The sequence below is a fragment of the Oncorhynchus tshawytscha genome, unplaced genomic scaffold, assembly GCF_018296145.1.
Source record: "Oncorhynchus tshawytscha isolate Ot180627B unplaced genomic scaffold, Otsh_v2.0 Un_scaffold_1828_pilon_pilon, whole genome shotgun sequence".
In the NCBI taxonomy this organism is placed as follows: domain Eukaryota; kingdom Metazoa; phylum Chordata; class Actinopteri; order Salmoniformes; family Salmonidae; genus Oncorhynchus; species Oncorhynchus tshawytscha.
In genome coordinates this window covers 32,501-51,787 of record NW_024609577.1, presented here as the reverse complement: position 1 = coordinate 51,787, position 19,287 = coordinate 32,501, and the positions used below count along the sequence as shown (strand labels likewise).

At 45.2% G+C, this 19,287-nt stretch overlaps 2 protein-coding genes across 2 annotated transcripts in view; one reads left to right on the top strand and one right to left on the bottom strand.

The window, feature by feature from the left end:
* Window positions 1-362: 362 nt before the first annotated feature.
* The window catches only part of LOC112240504 (voltage-dependent calcium channel subunit alpha-2/delta-4), a 43,519-nt gene continuing 24,594 nt past the window's right edge, over window positions 363-19,287 (bottom strand). The window contains exons 9-13 of the mRNA XM_042316027.1: window positions 18,344-18,464; window positions 14,062-14,177; window positions 12,077-12,159; window positions 10,149-11,858; window positions 363-783 (exon numbers count right to left, since the gene is read on the bottom strand). Of these exons, the coding sequence (XP_042171961.1) occupies window positions 11,742-11,858; window positions 12,077-12,159; window positions 14,062-14,177; window positions 18,344-18,464 (437 nt within the window). The 3' untranslated portion in view covers window positions 363-783; window positions 10,149-11,741. The remainder of the gene's footprint in view (window positions 784-10,148; window positions 11,859-12,076; window positions 12,160-14,061; window positions 14,178-18,343; window positions 18,465-19,287) is intronic.
* Window positions 4,256-6,790, top strand: LOC121845192 (mediator of DNA damage checkpoint protein 1-like). Its single transcript, XM_042316025.1, has 3 exons — window positions 4,256-5,108; window positions 5,354-6,570; window positions 6,738-6,790. The coding sequence occupies exons 2-3, from the start codon at window positions 5,439-5,441 to the stop codon at window positions 6,788-6,790; spliced, it is 1,185 nt and encodes a 394-aa protein (XP_042171959.1). The 5' UTR covers window positions 4,256-5,108; window positions 5,354-5,438.

Here is a 19,287-nt window from a genome sequence, read left to right as displayed (position 1 = left end):
CTAAAAGTCGTGGCATTGAGGAAAATTGGAATTGGACTTTCAGTTTACTTCCTGAAATGTAAAGGAATTGACCCCAACCCTGATCTAAATAAACTACTAGATCTCTATGATGACAGTGTCTCAGACAGAAAGACAATAATCCTGTTACTGTCCAGGACCTTGTCTTTACATTTCCCTGAAGCATTACAGAAATAAAAGTGTTGAAGAAAATACAATCTTTGGAGTTTTGAGAGGCTGTTCCACCTAGTAGTCCATCACATTGTAACGTTGTTCCTTCTAACAGAATGGTTGTTCCACCTAGTAGTCCATCACATTGTAACGTTGTTCCTTCTAACAGAATGGTTGTTCCACCTAGTAGTCCATCACATTGTAACGTTGTTCCTTCTAACAGAATGGCTGTTCCACCTAGTAGTCCATCACATTGTAACGTTGTTCCTTCTAACAGAATGGCTGTTCCACCTAGTAGTCCATCACATTGTAACGTTGTTCCTTCTAACAGAATGGCTGTTCCACCTAGTAGTCCATCACATTGTAACGTTGTTCCTTCTAACAGAATGGTTGTTTCACCTAGTAGTCCATCACATTGTAACGTTGTTCCTTCTAACAGAATGGTTGTTCCACCTAGTAGTCCATCACATTGTAACGTTGTTCCTTCTAACAGAATGGTTGTTCCACCTAGTAGTCCATCACATTGTAACGTTGTTCCTTCTAACAGAATGGCTGTTCCACCTAGTAGTCCATCACATTGTAACGTTGTTCCTTCTAACAGAATGGCTGTTCCACCTAGTAGTCCATCACATTGTAACGTTGTTCCTTCAACCAATGTTCTCTTATAAGACACTAAATGATGAAGAAACCAAAAAGCCCTTTCATGGTTTTAGAACGGTTGTCCAAAGAAGCACAACTTTGGTGTTTGAAAGACATCAAGCATCTGAAGTCAACAGCTCTCTGTGATTATAAAGTCATCAAACATGGAGTCAGTCAACAGCTCTCTGTGATTATAAAGTCATCAAACATGGAGTCAGTCAACAGCTCTCTGTGATTATAAAGTCATCAAACATGGAGTCAGTCAACAGCTCTCTGTGATTATAAAGTCATCAAACATGGAGTCAGTCAACAGCTCTCTGTGATTATAAAGTCATCAAACATGGAGTCAGTCAACAGCTCTCTGTGATTATAAAGACATCAAACATGGAGTCAGTCAACAGCTCTCTGTGATTATAAAGTCATCAAACAGGGAGTCAGTCAACAGCTCTCTGTGATTATAAAGTCATCAAACATGGAGTCAGTCAACAGCTCTCTGTGATTATAAAGTCATCAAACATGGAGTCAGTCAACAGCTCTCTGTGATTGTAAAGTCATCAAACATGGAGTCAGTCAACAGCTTATTCCTCTCAGTCCAACAGACAAAATGATCAATATCATTACTTAAATCATATAGTCATATTGATTGATAAAGATGACACAAACAGCAGCAGGCATGCTAAGTTCAGGCATTCTGGAACATTCCAGGGAGATTCTGATTCAGAGGGGGGCGGGGTTTAGGCTAGGTAGCTGTCTGTCTGTCATCGGAAGACCAGCGTGGAGGCCTTGAGACAGGTGAAGGAGGCAGTGAGACAGGTGAAGGAGGCAGTGAGACAGGTGAAGGAGGCAGTGAGACAGGTGAAGAAGAGAGAAACAGACAGGTAGATCTGAGATGCATCTCCACACTCCTTGGCGTTTACCTGAAATCAATCGTTGACACAGTTACAGCCAGTGGTCTAATGAAAACATGTTATTACACAAGGAGAAGTGCTAACCTTTCTTCTTCTTGGTCCTCCCATCACATGAAATAACTGTGAAAACTATGATTTGTTGTTGTTGTTTATCCTTCATTTAACTAGGCAAGTCAGTTAAGAACAAATTCTGATTTTCAATGACGGCCTAGGAACAGTGGGTTAACGTGTTCAATCCATTTGGTTGATTTAAAAATACAGTATATAAAATACCCGTCCAGCATCACTACTCTGGACGGCTCTGACTTAGAATATGTGGATAACTACAAATACCTAGGTGTCTGGTTAGACTGTAAACTCTCCTTCCAGACTCACATTAAGCATCTCCAATACAAAATTAAATCTAGAATCGGCTTCCTATTTCGCAACAAAGCATCCTTCACTCATGCTGCCAAATATACCCTCGTAAAACTGACCATCCAACCAATCCTCGACTATGGCGATGTCATTTATAAAATAGCCTCTACTCAACAAATTGGATGCGGTCTATCACAGTGCCATCCGTTTTGTCACCAAAGCCCCATATACTACCCACCACCTCGACCTGTATGCTCTCGTTGGCTGTCCCTCGCTTCACTCTCGTCGCCAAACCAACTGGCTCCAAGTCATCTACAAGTCTCTGCTAGGTCAAGCCCCACCTTATCTCAGCTCACTGGTCACCATAGCAGCACCCACCCGTAGCACGCGCTCCAACAGGTATATTTCACTGGTCACCCCCAAAGCCAATTCATCTTTGGCCGCCTTTCCTTCCAGTTCTCTGCTGCCAATGACTGGAAGGAACTACTGTAATTTAATTAATTAATTTATTTTGCTCCTTTGCACCCCATTATTTTTATTTCTACTTTGCACATTCTTCCATTGCAAATCTACCATTCCAGTGTTTTACTTGCTATATTGTATTTACTTTGCCACCATGGCCTTTTTTGCCTTTACCTCCCTTCTCACCTCATTTGCTCACGTTGTATATAGACTTGTTTATACTATATTATTGACTGTATGTTTGTTTTACTCCATGTGTAACTCTGTGTCGTTGTATCTGTCGAACTGCTTTGCTTTATCTTGGCCAGGTCGCAATTGTAAATGAGAACTTGTTCTCAACTAGCCTACCTGGTTAAATAAAGGTGAAATAAAATTTTAAAAAATAAAAGGGTTAGAGCTTCCATGTCTGTTCTATTCATTCTTAATTCTATGGTCAGGCCATAGGGTATTACATGTCAACAAGATAAGCTAAATAAATACACAAATTATGGAATAAGTAACTGGTTAATAAATGAGAAGGAATTCCCGAAATATTTACAAAGAATAACATGCAAAAAGAATACAGGCCAAAACACATCAGTTGTATTTATTTCTCCCACCAACACTGCAGGAGGCCGATCCACTATCAGACTGTATTTCTCTTTATCAACATGTGTAAAACCAACACTGCAGGAGGCCGATCCACTATCAGACTGTATTTCTCTTTATCAACATGTGTAAAACCAACACTGCAGGAGGCCGATCCACTATCAGACTGTATTTCTCTATATCAACATGTGTAAAACCAACACTGCAGGAGGCCGATCCACTATCAGACTGTATTTCTCTATATCAACATGTGTAAAACCAACACTGCAGGAGGCCGATCCACTATTAGACTATATTTCTCTATATCAACATGTGTAAAACCAACACTGCAGGAGGCCGATCCACTATTAGACTATATTTCTCTATATCAACATGTGTAAAACCAACACTGCAGGAGGCCGATCCACTATTAGACTATATTTCTCTATATCAACATGTGTAAAACCAACACTGCAGGAGGCCGATCCACTATCAGACTATATTTCTCTATATCAACATGTGTAACCAACACTTGAACCCTGAGCCCAACCTCCAGTATGTTACATTAATATTTATGTTCATTTCAAAGTAGGCCAATCCGAAAGTGCGCGTAAAAGTGGCGTCAGGTCTCCATGTCGGATTCCCCCAGTCCGCGCCTTCGTGTCAGCTGAACTGCGCTCCTGTCTTCACCCCACTGTCAGATACAAGACAAACATGACATATAAAACGTGTGGTGGCCACAGAATAGATATATCTAGTCGAGGGAGATGAACACAGGAAAGAGTAAGACGCGTATGTAGAAGAAGATGGTCTGTTGGATTATTTTATATAAAACGGCAGAACAGTCTTTCTGGTCGCAGGTTCCTCATATACAGCCCAGCCTCACATCCAATTCGCGCATATATGTACAAAATGTATTTCAGCAGATTTCGTGCGTTTTTGTGCATTTTTGTGTGGTTCAATTCGATCGAAAAGACACGAATTTATGTGCTACTTAATTCGTGCGAAAAGACACGAATTTAACCAGTAGGCACACAAGCCTTTGCAACAACCATATACGCGACTATACCTTACCCCTAACCTTAACCATTCTAACTATACCTAACCCTAACTCCAACTGGACCTAACCCTAACCCCCACCCTACGGACGGCCTACGCGCATATGTGTGGAGTGCACCCCCTCCCTTCCCCCCTCCGGTTTCCACGTTTCAGAGATGGAAGTGGATCAACCGACTCAAAACTAGAAACCAAACTCCTAGGTTGCACTATGGTTTCCACATCCGTTGACAAGCGGACCTAGACATCATGACCACACCACTCGATATGGACACATGGCAACCAACCGAGGACCAAACCTGCATAAGGTGCGCAACTCAAGGGATTTTGCCTGATCCTACATCGAGTTTAAGAACAAAAATTAAATATAAACTATCGCGTCTATATGGTTGTTGAAAAGGCTTGTGTGTAGCCTACTGGTTAAATTTGTGTCTTTACGCACGAATTAAGCCACAAAAACGCACGGAATTTGCTGAAATGCATTTTGTACATATATGCACGAATTGATTGTGAGACTGTGTTGTCATATATAAGTAGCCTGTCCTACAGTATTGGGACAAATATACCTCGTCCAAAGTCTTGACTAGTTTATTGACTCACTAAAGTGGTTTGTTTTCGAACTTTACTATGTGGGAGCGAATCTACTTTTACGCATCATTTATTTGATGCGTTTTCGTAATTGTTAGTCTGGTCCATTAATTATGTCAGTACACTGAAGCTGATTTATTAGAAATTGCTTCACTAATTCAGTCATTCATTGATGGTTTGATTGTCTGATTGATTAATACACTTCGTTGACATATTAAACTACAGGGGCAGCCATGACAGGAAGGTTGATGCTTGGCATTGTTGCGTCACAATACAAAATGCCTCTGATGACGTAATGATCAAACACCAAGCTGCCACTGGTGAAATGACGGATCATTAGCTGATTGAACTACAAGGTGAACGGTAAGTACACCTGTCTGTCTGTTTATCAGATAAATGAGGGGATAGACAGTTTTATTGACCACCAGTTATATCTATGATTTTAGAAATGAATTGAACAAACTTGTCATATCCATTAAAATGTATCTTCTCCCAAATAATTATTTAAACTCAGAACTGAATTTGATGAAATTAAGAGACAGGTAATAACATGAAAAACATTTCCCCAAATACTAAACTAAGATGTTTCTGTGGCTCTCTTTTTATAGAATTTAATGGTGCCGAAAGCCACTTCCTATTCCAAGTACTCAAGACTAGAAGGAGCATTCTGATTAGAATACTGCAGACCAGTGAATGATGAATAGGAGGCCCAACCTGAATGGGTCTGGAGGACCAAGGTCCATCGGTGTTCCGCTGCTCTGTCCTTCTAACAGAGTGCTGCTGGAGAGAGAAGAGGTCAGCCAGGCCCCAGTGATGGCCTCCTCTTTCAGGCCCTCAGCGTTCCCCTCCCTGCATGTTGTACCCCGTGCTCCCCCTCCTGATGACGTCAGGTCCAAGAGGCCCACAGCTGCCCACAGAAAGAGGAGAGACCTCCAGTCCCTGGTTCCTGTCCAGGATGGATGTCGTGAGTCTCCCGGTTGGTTTAACAGCAGCAGCTCCCAGCTACCTGCCAAAACCAACAGACGCAGGCGCAACAAGGAGCTTTCCTTCACTGAGGTTCTGAAGAACTACAAGCTTCTGCCTGATTCCCGGCCCAGCAGCCCAGAGAGCCTGTACCAGCCTGAGACAATGATACCTAGAATCTCTGTCAGCATCACTAGACCTGAGGGGAGGCCTAGCAACCCTCGATGCCCCACTAGACGGCCTGTTAGCCCAATTGGCCTGGTCCAACCTGATGTACAGCCTTCCAGACCTGAGGGGAGGCCTAGCAACCCTCAACGCCCCACTAGACGGCCTGTTAGACCAGTGGGCCTAGTCCAGCCTGATGTACAGCCTTCCAGACCTGAGGGAAGGCCTAGCAACCCTCGGAACACCAGTAGGAGAAAAGTTAAGCCCAGTAATCCTGTGTGTCCCGTTATACTCGAGTCCCAACCTACCAGTCCTGTGAGCATCACCACCAGCACTGTGGATGTAGTCCAGCCTGAGCCCCGTCCTACCTGCCCTCTGTCCCTGGAGGAGCCGGCCCTTTCAGAGTCATGCAGCTTCAGCAACAATGTGTTTGTTCTCTCCATGCCGAAAGCTGCCCAGCCAGAGGAGGCTGCCAGAGGGAGCAGCAGCCCACCCAGGGACATCATCAGGCCTGAGGCCTTCGTCCAGACAGGACCCCTGCTGGCCAGGAGAGCCCAGAGGGATGCTCCTCCTCCAAAGGTCCCCAAACCCCCGGTGGCCCCCCGTCCCAAACTGCTGCCCTCCCTGGGCCAGGGCAACGTGTCCCTTGTCAGTGCCAACACCTGGGATGAAAGGACCAAGAAGAAGAGAAAGAAAGGTCAGCACTTCTCTTTGTGCAATGACACATGTTGTCTATTGAATATATTGTCAATATTGTATATGTTGTTTGCTGATGTACAACCAGGAATGTGATTTTCCTGTTTTTAACCATTCATAAAGGAATTATTAATAAATGAATGTAACCTAATGTAATGTAATTTAAAGGAGTCAGAGTTCAGAGGTCTAGCCTGGGTCTGAGGCATATCCCCGTGACCTAGAGCTGGCCATGATGAGACCCCGTCTGGTCAAGTCAGCCGTTCCCTCCCAGCAGCCCTTCCAGCCGTGGGACGATGAGGACGAGGTGGACATCTACGCCCTGAGGCGAACAGCCTACATGTGTCCCATGTACGACCAGGAGGAGAGCAGCGTCAGGGGCAACAAGAGGGTGGCAGTGGAGGCCCTGGACAACATTCCTTTCAGAAGGAAGATCACCTTGTGTTATTTCATGGGGGGTCGCAGGGTCATGCTGCCAAAAGACTACTAACCTCACCCCCCTCAATTTCCAAAACATCCCCCCCTTTGTCCCAGACAGCGAAAAACAGGACACACACAGAGAGACAGTGTGGACACCAACAGGGCCATCAGAGGGACAGAGACCCTCTCAGTTGAGGTTAGGAATGTCAGCTACTAAAAGGCTTCTATAGACCATCTCTGTAGCAAGAGAACCTCCAGTGATCAGACTGGGCTGTCCTCTTTCTCCTCTCATCTCTGCTACTCCCCCAAGAGGACCCCTGCTCCCTGCCTCCCCTCCCCACTACTCCCCCTAGAGTACCGGTGCTCCCTGCCTCCCCTCCCCACTACTACCCCTAGAGTACCGGTGCTCCCCCACTACCCCCCCCACTAGAGTACCGGTGCACCCTGTCCCCCTTCCCCTACTACTCCCCTCTAGAGTACCGGTGCACCCTGTCTCCCCTTCCCACTACTACTCCCCCCTCCCCTGTCTCCCCTCCCCACTACTCCCTAGAGTACCGGTGCACCCTGTCTCCCCTTCCCACTACTCCCCCCCCACTAGAGTACCGGTGCACCCTGTCTCCCCTTCCCCCTAGAGTACTACTACTCCCCTAGAGTACCGGTGCACCCTGTCTCCCCTTCCCCACTACTCCCCTAGAGTACCGGTGCACCCTGCCTCCCCACTACTCCCCTAGAGTACCGGTGCACCCTGTCTCCCTCCCCACTACTCCCCTAGAGTACCGGTGCACCCCCCACGACTCCCCTAGAGTCTGCCCCTGTCCCCCTCCCCACTACTCCCCCTAGAGTACCGGTGCACCCTGTCCCCTCCCCACCTCCCCCTAGAGTACCGGTGCACCCTGCCTCCCCACCTCCCCTAGAGTACCGGTCACCCTGTCTCCCCTCCCCACTACTCCCCTAGAGTACCGGTGCACCCTGTCTCCCCTCCCCACTTCCCCTAGACTCCCCTAGTACTGCACCCTGTCCCCTCCCCAGACTCCCCTAGAGTACCGGTGCACCCTGTCTCCCCTCCCCACTCTCCCCTAGAGTACCGGTGCACCCTGTCCCCTCCCCCTACTCCCCTAGAGTACCGGTGCACCCTGCCTCCCCTCCCCACTACTCCCCTAGAGTACCGGTGCACCCTGCTCCCTCCCCACTCCCCCTAGAGTACCGGTGCACCCTGCCCCCCTCCCCACTAGAGAGTACCGGTGCACCCTGCCTCCCCTCCCCACTACCCCCTAGAGTACCGGTGCACCCTGCCTCCCCTCCCCACTACTCCCCTAGAGTACCGGTGCACCCTGCCTCCCCTCCCCACCCCCCTAGAGTCCGGTCACCCTGCCTCCCCTCCCCACTACTCCCCTAGAGTACCGGTGCACCCTGCCTCCCCTCCCCACTACTCCCCTAGAGTACCGGTGCACCCTGCCTCCCCTCCCCACTACTCCCCTAGAGTACCGGTGCACCCTGTCCCCTCCCCACTCCCCCTAGAGTACCGGTGCACCCTGTCCCCCTCCCCACTACTCCCCCTAGAGTACCGGTGCACCCTGTCCCCCCCCACTCCCCCTAGAGTACCGACTCCCCCCCTCCCCAGAGTACCGGTGCACCCTGCCTCCCCTAGAGTACTGCACCCCCCCTCCCCACTACTCCCTAGAGTACCGGTGCACCCTGTCTCCCCTCCCCAGAGTACCGGTGCACCCTGTCCCCTCCCCCTACTCCCCCGGTGCACCCTGTCCCCCTCCCCACTCCCCCCTAGAGTACCGGTGCACCCTGTCTCCCCTCCCCCTCCCCCTAGAGTACCGGTGCACCCTGTCCCCCTCCCCCTACTCCCCTAGAGTACCGGTGCACCCTGTCTCCCCCTCCCCCTAGAGTACCGGTGCTACCCCTCCCCCCCCTAGAGTACCGGTGCACCCTGTCTCCCTCCCCCTCCCCCTAGAGTACCGGTGCACCCTCTGTACCCCCTGTCTCCCTCCCCACTACTCCCCTAGAGTACCGGTGCACCCTGTCTCCCCTCCCCACTACTCCCACTAGAGTACCGGTGCACCCTGTCTCCCCTCCCCACGACTCCCCCTAGAGTACCGGTGCACCCTGTCTCCCCTCCCCACGACTCCCCCTAGAGTACCGGTGCACCCTGTCTCCCCTCACTCCCCTCTGTATCTGTGTCATCTTGGTGGGATGTTTGTGTGTCTTGTGTTTATTGATTAAATGTCTTCCCTTCCAGAACTTGCTTCCTGACTCTCAGTGTACATCGTTACACCTTTACTTTTCCCTGAAGCATTACAGAAATAAAAACAAACCACTGAAGAAAATACAATCTTTGAGTGTTTTGAGTGAGTTTTGAGTAGAGACACTGATTAATATGTTAATTAGACGATGATCCAGGATAAAACATGTCATAACTGACAGGATAAATGACATGGATAAAATTCAACCATCAAAACTGAGAACAACTTTAAAATAAAGGGGAAGTTTATTCATTGTATTATTATTGATCCATTGCAGATGATCCTACATGTCAATCAAACTGTGCTGTGAGAATCATGTTGCCTTCTAGACTCTCAGGCTGTGTTCCAAACGGTTCCCTATTCCCTATGGGCCCTGGTCAAAAGTAGTGCACTACATAGGGTTAAAGGGTACCATGTGGGACACAAGCCAAGCCAGACACACAGAAGACACACAGGACTCAGGACATCACATGACATACATACACATGGACAACAGCATCTTTTATCAACAATACTGCATCATGAGGACAGTTACCACATGATGACATGACATCATTAGAGCATCACTGTCAAAGTGAAAGGGACAGACTGATAAAAAACACCACTTAGAAAATCACTAGACAGTAACATCTGACAGTAGTGTTTAATGTCCAGCAGCAATACTAGTAGTATCCCATCCTATTATTCTCAATGATGCATTTTATACTCATTTCATTCAAGTCATTTGAATTAGAAAGAACAGATTATGCCATGAAAAATATAATCATTGAATGCATGAATTTAGCTGAAAACTATAAACCATCATAAGAGTCTTTGGAGTCAAACAGTAAAACTCAGATGAAAGACACCTTGGAGATCCTGATATCATCACATTGTAACGTTGTTCCTTCTAACAGAATGGTTGTTCCACCTAGTAGTCCATCACATTGTAACGTTGTTCCTTCTAACAGAATGGCTGTTCCACCTAGTAGTCCATCACATTGTAATGTTGTTCCTTCTAACAGAATGGCTGTTCCACCTAGTAGTCCATCACATTGTAACGTTGTTCCTTCTAACAGAATGGCTGTTCCACCTAGTAGTCCATCACAGAAGTAGGTGGTCAGTAATGGTTCTTGTGTTGCAGTCAGCCAACTAAGTCAACTGGTTTAGTAAGTCTTAGATTGCATATATGATAAGTGACTTGAAGGTTTTTCCTGAAACAGTCCATCCATTTCCAACAGTGAAAACCCAGCCCACATGTAATAGTAGATAGTTGATGTGTTTGTGGTGCGTAGACCAAAGACTGATGAGTTATGAACAGAACAATGTGGAAGTTGAGTCCATTGTGTTCATCCATCCTTCAGCAGCCAGCCTCCAGGTGAGTCATCACCATCCTGCAATGTCATATTCCAACCAGCAGGGGTCACTGATTCTACTATCTGAATTGTATCACTGTTCAAAGATGCCTCTGCCTCATCCAAGGTTCTTCCTCCATTTCATGGCTTTAGGTAAACAGACAACACATGCATGAATCCAGAGTATTATTTCATCAAAACCATTTATAAAACACATCATCCACAGACTGAGAGTCTTCCATGGTCTTATTCCAAAGTCAAGTCCTTTGGAATAATATTGGAGATACTGGATCTTTCCACGGTCAAATAAAGCATGTTTCCTTTTGCATAGAAACACTATAATGTTCTCTTATCAGACACTGAAGAAGACGAAGAAACCAAAAAGCCCTTTCATGGTTTTAGAACGGTTGTCCAAAGAAGCACAACTTTGGTGTTTGAAAGTCATCAAGCATCTGAAGTCAACAGCTCTCTGTGATTATAAAGTCATCAAACATGGAGTCAGTCAACAGCTCTCTGTGATTATAAAGTCATCAAACATGGAGTCAGTCAACAGCTCTCTGTGATTATAAAGTCATCAAACATGGAGTCAGTCAACAGCTCTCTGTGATTATAAAGTCATCAAACATGGAGTCAGTCAACAGCTCTCTGTGATTGTAAAGTCATCAAACATGGAGTCAGTCAACAGCTCTCTGTGATTATAAAGTCATCAAACATGGAGTCAGTCAACAGCTCTCTGTGATTATAAAGTCATCAAACATGGAGTCAGTCAACAGCTCTCTGTGATTATAAAGTCATCAAACATGGAGTCAGTCAACAGCTCTCTGTGATTATAAAGTCATCAAACATGGAGTCAGTCAACAGCTCTCTGTGATTATAAAGTCATCAAACATGGAGTCAGTCAACAGCTCTCTGTGATTATAAAGTCATCAAACATGGAGTCAGTCAACAGCTCTCTGTGATTATAAAGTCATCAAACATGGAGTCAGTCAACAGCTTATTCCTCTCAGTCCATCAGCCAAAATGATCAATATCATAATTTTAGCCATATAGTCATATTGATTGATAAAGATAACGCAAGCAGTAGCAGGCATGCTAAGATCAGGCATTCTGGAACATTCTAGAGAGATTTCCAGAGGGGGCGGGGTTTAGGCTAGGTAGCTGTCTTTCTGTCATCGGAAGACCAGCGTGGAGGCCTTGAGACAGGTGAAGGAGGCAGTGAGACAGGTGAGGAAGAGAGAGACAGACAGGTAGATCTGCGATGCATCTCCACACTCCTTGGCGTTTTCCTGAAATCAATCGTGTTCACACACAGTTACAGCCAGTGGTATAATGAACACTACTTAATAAGGCTATTAAGTTCACATTTTTGATCTTAGAATAACAAAAACTCAGTTTGAAATTAAAGGAGCTATGAGAAAAGTACAACACATGTTCTCTTCTGATAGCAATCCATCCACTTGAAGTGAGGTTATTGGGAGTCAGTGGACCAATACGGGGTGCTGACCTGAGGGTGATAGGCGTGGCAGGACTCGGGTCTCCTACGGACCTTCTGAGATTTCATCCTGTCACACTTTACTGAGGCGTTATGTACACAGAGGTCAAGGGCACCAACACACGTAACAACAAGGAGTATCTATGATACAATACCAACACACTAAACAACAACAAGGAGTATCTATGATACAATACCAACACACTAAACAACAAGGAGTATCTATGTTACAATACCAACACACGTAACAACAAGGAGTATCTATGTTACAATACCAACACACGTAACAACAAGGAGTATCTATGATACAATACCAACACACGTAACAACAAGGAGTATCTATGATACAATACCAACACACGTAACAACAAGGAGTATCTATGATACAATACCAACACACGTAACAACAACAAGGAGTATCTATGTTACAATACCAACACACTAAACAACAAGGAGTATCTGTTACAATACCAACACACTAAACAACAACAAGGAGTATCTATGATACAATACCAACACACGTAACAACAAGGAGTATCTATGATACAATACCAACACACGTAACAACAACAAGGAGTATCTATGTTACAATACCAACACACTAAACAACAAGGAGTATCTGTTACAATACCAACACACTAAACAACAACAACAAGGAGTATCTATGGTACAATACCAACACTAAACAACAACAAGGAGTATCTGTTACAATACCAATACACTAAACAACAACAACAAGGAGTATCTATGGTACAATACCAACACACTAAACAACAACAAGGAGTATCTATGGTACAATACCAACACACTAAACAACAACAAGGAGTATCTATGATACAATACCAACACACTAAACAATGATACAACAACACACAAAACAACAACAAGGAGTATCTATGATACAATACCAACACACTAAACAACAAGGAGTATCTATGATACAATACCAACACACTAAACAACAACAAGGAGTATCTATGATACAATACAACACACTAAACAACAACAAGGAGTATCTATGATACAATACCAACACACGTAACAACAACAAGGAGTATCTATGTTACAATACCAACACACTAAACAACAAGGAGTATCTGTTACAATACCAACACACTAAACAACAACAACAAGGAGTATCTATGGTACAATACCAACACACTAAACAACAACAAGGAGTATCTATGGTACAATACCAACACTAAACAACAACAAGGAGTATCTATGTTACAATACCAACACACTAAACAACAACAAGGAGTATCTATGATACAAGACCAACACACTAAACAACAAGGAGTATCTATGCTACAATACCAACACAAAAAGGAACAACAACTAAACAACAAGGAGTATCTATGATACAATACCAACACACTAAACAACAACAAGGAGTATCTATGGTACAATACCAACACTAAACAACAACAAGGAGTATCTATGTTACAATACCAACACACTAAACAACAACAAGGAGTATCTATGATACAAGACCAACACACTAAACAACAAGGAGTATCTATGCTACAATACCAACACACTAAACAACAACAACAAGGAGTACCTATGCTACAATACCAACACACTAAACAACAACAACAACAACGAGTACCTATGCTACAGAACCAACACACAAAACAACAACAACAATGAGTATCTATGGTACAATACCAACACACTAAACAACAAGGAGTATCTATGCTACAATACTGCCATTTCGACCTCTGAATGCTCGGCTATGACCCTGCAGGTCATCTATGAGGAGAGTTTAGGAAGATACTGCTCCACACAGCGTAAAACAGCAATTCATAACTGGTTGAAATGAACGATGTCTGAAATAAATATAATAAGAGAAGTGATTTGTCTGATACATGACTAAGGAACTGCTTATTCATAGATATGAAATCCCATTTCCACAACACCATTATAATTATATCAATCACTGTCTGTGTCAGAGAGAGTGAACCAGTAAGATAGCTCTTCATGTTAAAGGATATATTTCACTTCCTTGGGTTCCATGGTGATAGCAGGGTACTGACGGGAACAGTCACAGTCTGCCTGTACCACCAACATCAGCAGGTTACTGTCAGGGACAGCCTGGGTTACAAACATCCTGCAACACACACACACAGAACAGTTAAGACACAGACACAGAGATAGAGAGAGGTAGAAAGAGAGAGAGGTAGAGAGAGAGAGGTAGAGAGAGAGAGAGAGAGAGAGAGAGAGAGAGAGAGAGAGAGAGAGAGGCAGAGAGAGAGAGAGACAGAGAGAGAGAGAGAGCAGAGAGAGAGAGAGGCAGAGAGAGAGAGGTAGAGAGAGAGAGAGAGAGAGAGAGAGTTAGAGAGAGAGGTAGAGAGAGAGAGTTAGTGAGAGAGAGAGAGAGAGAGAGAGAGAGAGAGAGAGAGAGAGAGAGAGGCAGAGAGAGAGAGAGGCAGAGAGAGAGAGAGGTAGAGAGAGAGGGGGGGGTAGAGAGAGAGAGGGATAGAGAGAGAGGGAGAGAGAGAGAGGGGTAGAGAGAGAGCAAGAGAGAGAGAGGGGGTAGAGATAGAGGGAGAGAGAGGGGGGGGGGTAGAGAGAGAAAGAGAGAGAGACAGAGAGAGAGAGAGGGGGTCGAGAGAGAGCGAGAGAGAGAGAGAGGGGTAGAGAGAGAGCAAGAGAGAGAGGGGGTAGAGAGAGAGGGAGAGAGAGAGAGAGAGGGGGGGTAGAGAGAGAGAGACAGAGAGAGAGAGAGGGGTAGAGAGAGAGCGAGAGAGAGAGAGAGACGGGTAGAGAGAGAGAGGGGTAGAGAGAGCGCGAGAGAGAGAGAGAGGGGAGAGAGAGGGGTAGAGAGAGAGAGGGGTAGAGAGAGAGCGAGAGGAATCAGCACCACAGGTAACTTCCACAAAGCTGTAAATGATCTGAGAGACAAGGCAAGAAGGGCATTCTACACCATCAAAAGGAATATAAAATTCAACATACCAATTAGGATTTGGCTGAAAATACTTGAATCAGTCATAGAGCCCATTGCCCTTTGTGGTTGTGAGGTCTGGGGTCCGCTCACCAACCAAGACTTCACAAAATGGGACAAACACCAAATTGAGACTCTGCACGCAGAATTCTGCAAAAATATCCTCCGTGTACAACGTAAAACACCAAATAATGCATGCAGAGCAGAATTAGGCCGATACCCACTAATTATCAAAATCCAGAAAAGAGCTGTTAAATTCTACAACCACCTAAAAGGAAGCGATTCACAAACCTTCCATAACAAAGCCATCACCTACAGAGAGATGAACCTGGAGAAGAGTCCCCTAAGCACTGGTCCTGGGGCTCTGTTCACAAACACAAACACACACTACAGAGCCCCAGGACAGCAGCACAATTAGACCCAACCAAATCATGAGAAAACAAAAAGATAACTACTTAACACATTGGAAAAAATTAACAAAAAAACAGAGCAAACTAGAATGCTATTTGGCCCTACACAGAGAGTACACATCGGCAGAATACCTGACCACTGTGACTGACCCAAAATTAAGGAAAGCCTTGACTATGTACAGACTCAGTGAGCATAGCCTTGCTATTGAGAAAGGCCGCCGTAGGCAGACATGGCTCTCAAGAGAAGACAGGCTATGTGCTCACTGCCCACAAAATGAGGTGGAAACTGAGCTGCACTTCCTAACCTCCTGCCCAATGTATGACCATATTAGAGAGACATATTTCCCTCAGATTACACAGATCCACAAAGAATTCGAAAACAAATCCAATTTTGAAAAACTCCCATATCTACTGGGTGAAATTCCACAGTGTGCCATCACAGCAGCAAGATTTGTGACCTGTTGCCACGAGAAAAGGGCAACCAGTGAGGAACAAACACCATTGTAAATACACCCATATTTATGCTTATTTATTTTATCTTGTGTCCTTTAACCATTTGTACATTGTTAAAACACTGTATATATATATAATATGACATTTGTAATGTCTTTACTGTTTTGAAACTTCTGTATGTGTAATGTTTACTGTTAATTTTTGTTGTTTTTCACTTTATATATTCACTTTGTATGTTGTCTACCTCACTTGCTTTGGCAATGTTAACACATGTTTCCCATTCCAATAAAGCCCTTGAATTGAATTGAATTGAGAGAGAGAGAGAGAGGGGTAGAGAGAGAGGTAGAGCGACAGAGAGAGAAGGCAATGGAATGGTTAGAATACCACTTGTATGAAACAATCAGGTAATCAAAGGTAAAAGCACACTGCCATCATGAAGAAAGATCTTCACCTTAAACCTTCAAATGAAATGTCTCCTTTACTATGTGACCAGCTCTCAGCAGGTCTCAGATATCTCTACACTGGGCTAATACAATAGGACTACAGTAGTGAACAGACTGAAAAGGAAACAAAGTGTTGTCAGACAGATGACAGGAGATGGAAAGACACCAGCTCATCAACCAGATACAAAGTCTCCTTTCTCAGACCTGGAGTCATAATATTTTACTGCTGAGGGTGTTGAAAAAGGTTTAAGTTTGTTCCACCTGACGGACGTCTGACCACCAACAGAGACCACTATGATGACAGACAGACAGACAGACAGACCACAATCAGAGACCTTTCTCTTTTCTAGAAGACATTCAAATCAGCGTTGAAAAAGGTTTAAGTTTGTTCCACCTGAGAGAGTCTGACCACCAATCAGAGACCACTGTGATGACACACCAAATGATGACCACCAATCAGAGACCACTATGATGACACACCAAATGATGACCACCAATCAGAGACCACTGTGATGACACACCAAATGATGACCACCAATCAGAGACCACTATGATGACACACCAAATGATGACCACCAATCAGAGACCACTATGATGACACACCAAATGATGACCACCAATCAGAGACAACTGTGATGACACACCAAATGATGACCACCAATCAGAGACCACTGTGATGACACACCAAATGATGACCACCAATCAGAGACCACTATGATGACACACCAAATGATGACCACCAATCAGAGACCACTGTGATGACACACCAACTGATGACCACCAATCAGAGACCACTATGATGACACACCAAATGCATTTCATGGATCCTTTTTGTCTTCTTCTAATTCCTCTTAAAGGGACAGTAATCCAAAAGTAATCAGATTACATGACCGAGTTTGTGTAGAAATGTCATTATTGATTACAATTTTGGACAGGTAACTAGTAACTGTAACACACACTATATTACAAACAAACACGATGAAACACTGCCACCTAGTGTTCATTAAACAGTTTAGTGGTATGAACGGATGCACACTTCCACCTTTCCACCATTCTCTTGTCTGGTCGGGACTTTAATCTATGGATTAATCTAAGATCCTAAATGAATGTGTAATCTCTGGATAAAGATGGAGTTTGTGTACGATAGTATATACAGTGTATATTCATTTTTGATTCACACACATCTCAATACAATGTCATTCCATGATGTGGAGAGTGCTTTTAAATTATTTTTTTTACAACTGACTAGGAATCCCCCTTCCCCTTTCATTAGACACTCATTATTTTTGTTATATCCCATTTCCACCAGATGGGGGCGCTGGAACACCTCAAACCGCTGTTCCCCATTTAGATGAAATTGAGATGACCTTTGCTAAACCCCTCAACAGAAACATCCTCCCTCCCTCCCTCCCTCCCTCCCTCCCTCCCTCCCTCCCTCCCTCCCTCCCTCCCTCCCTCCCTCCCTCCCTCCCTCCCTCCCTCCCTCCCTCCCTCCCTCCCTCCCTCCCTCCCTCCCTCCCTCCCTCCCTCCCTCCCTCCCCTCCCTCCCTCCCTCCCTCCCTCCCTCCCTCCCTCCCTCCCTCCCCCTCCCTCCCTCCCTCCCTCCCTCCCTCCCTCCCTCCCTCCCTCCCTCCCTCCCTCCCTCCCTCATCTTCAGACTAGTGGCTGCCTGTCAGAAGAGACAGGAGTCATGGGTATGGATGAGATGACAAGATACATGGAGGTAGAGAGATAAAGAGCTGATACGCAGAGACAGAAAATAATCTCAGAAAAAAAATAATCAGGAAGTGATTTACTCTAAGAGAGATTTCAGAGGACTGAGACTGTGTGACTCAAGCTGTGGGATTTATATAAAGAAGCTATAGCTGTAGCTTCTGGAATTTGTATGATTGTTTTGCTTATATAAAATATATTTTCATGCTTTTGTCATTTATATAAATGATGTTGTTAACTTTTTTTTAAATGACAGAAAAAGTGTGTGTGTGTGTGTGTGTGTGTGTGTGCATGGCCGTGTGTGTGTTCTTACTTCTGACAGCGTCCACACTTAATGAGGCTGTTGGTCTCCTTGATGGAGGGCTCGTAGACAAAGCTGGGGTACTCTGTGTCACACGGCTGCAGGATGTCTCCCTTCTTCTTCTGGGCCGACGCTGGGGACAGAGACAACCAATCACCATCACTCACACTAATGTACACACCTCCAGTCCTAATCCCTTATGGGACGATGTAGGGCGGACATCATTATGTTAAAAAAAATAAAAGTAACCTTTATTTAACTAGACAAGTCAGTTAGGAACAAATGATCATTTATAACGACGGCCCACCCCGGGCCAAACCTGGACGACTGGGCCAATTGTGACCAACCCTATGAGAATCACGGCCGGATGTGATACAGCCTGGATTCGAACCAGGGACTACAGTGACACTTCTTGTACTGAGATACAGTGTCTTAGACCACTGAGCCACTCGGGAGCCCAACATGAGTCCAAGCAACCCTTAACCCCTTCTCCGAACTCCATCCAGCCCACACACCTTGACAAACACTCCATCCAGCCCATACACCTTGACAAACACTCCATCCAGCCCATACACCTTGTTGGTTCGTTCACAATGACAAACACTGAAGGACTAGGAGCTAAGGGAAAGGACTAGGAGCTAAGGGGAAGGACTAGGAGCTAAGGGGAAAGGAAAGGACTAGAGCTAGGAGCTAAGGGAAAGGAAGGACTAGGAGCTAGGAGGGGAAAGGACTAGGAGCTAAGGGAAAGGACTAGGAGCTAAGGGAAAGGACTAGGAGCTAAGGGAAGGGACTAGGAGCTAAGGGAAAGGACTAGGAGCTAAGGGAAAGGACTAGGAGCTAAGGGAAAGGACTAGGAGCTAAGGGAAAGGACTAGGAGCTAAGGGAAAGGACTAGGAGCTAAGGGAAGGGTTTATAACAGATAGATTGTTCTAATAAGTGATGATAGAGTCTGTGTA

Excerpts from the sequence above, each read along its gene's own strand:
- LOC121845192 (XM_042316025.1), top strand. The coding sequence starts at position 5,439 with ATGATGAATAGGAGGCCCAACCTGAATGGGTCTGGAGGACCAAGGTCC. Across the intron at positions 6,571-6,737 it reads CAAGAAGAAGAGAAAGAAAG|GAGTCAGAGTTCAGAGGTCT; the intron begins GTCAGCACTTCT and ends TGTAATTTAAAG.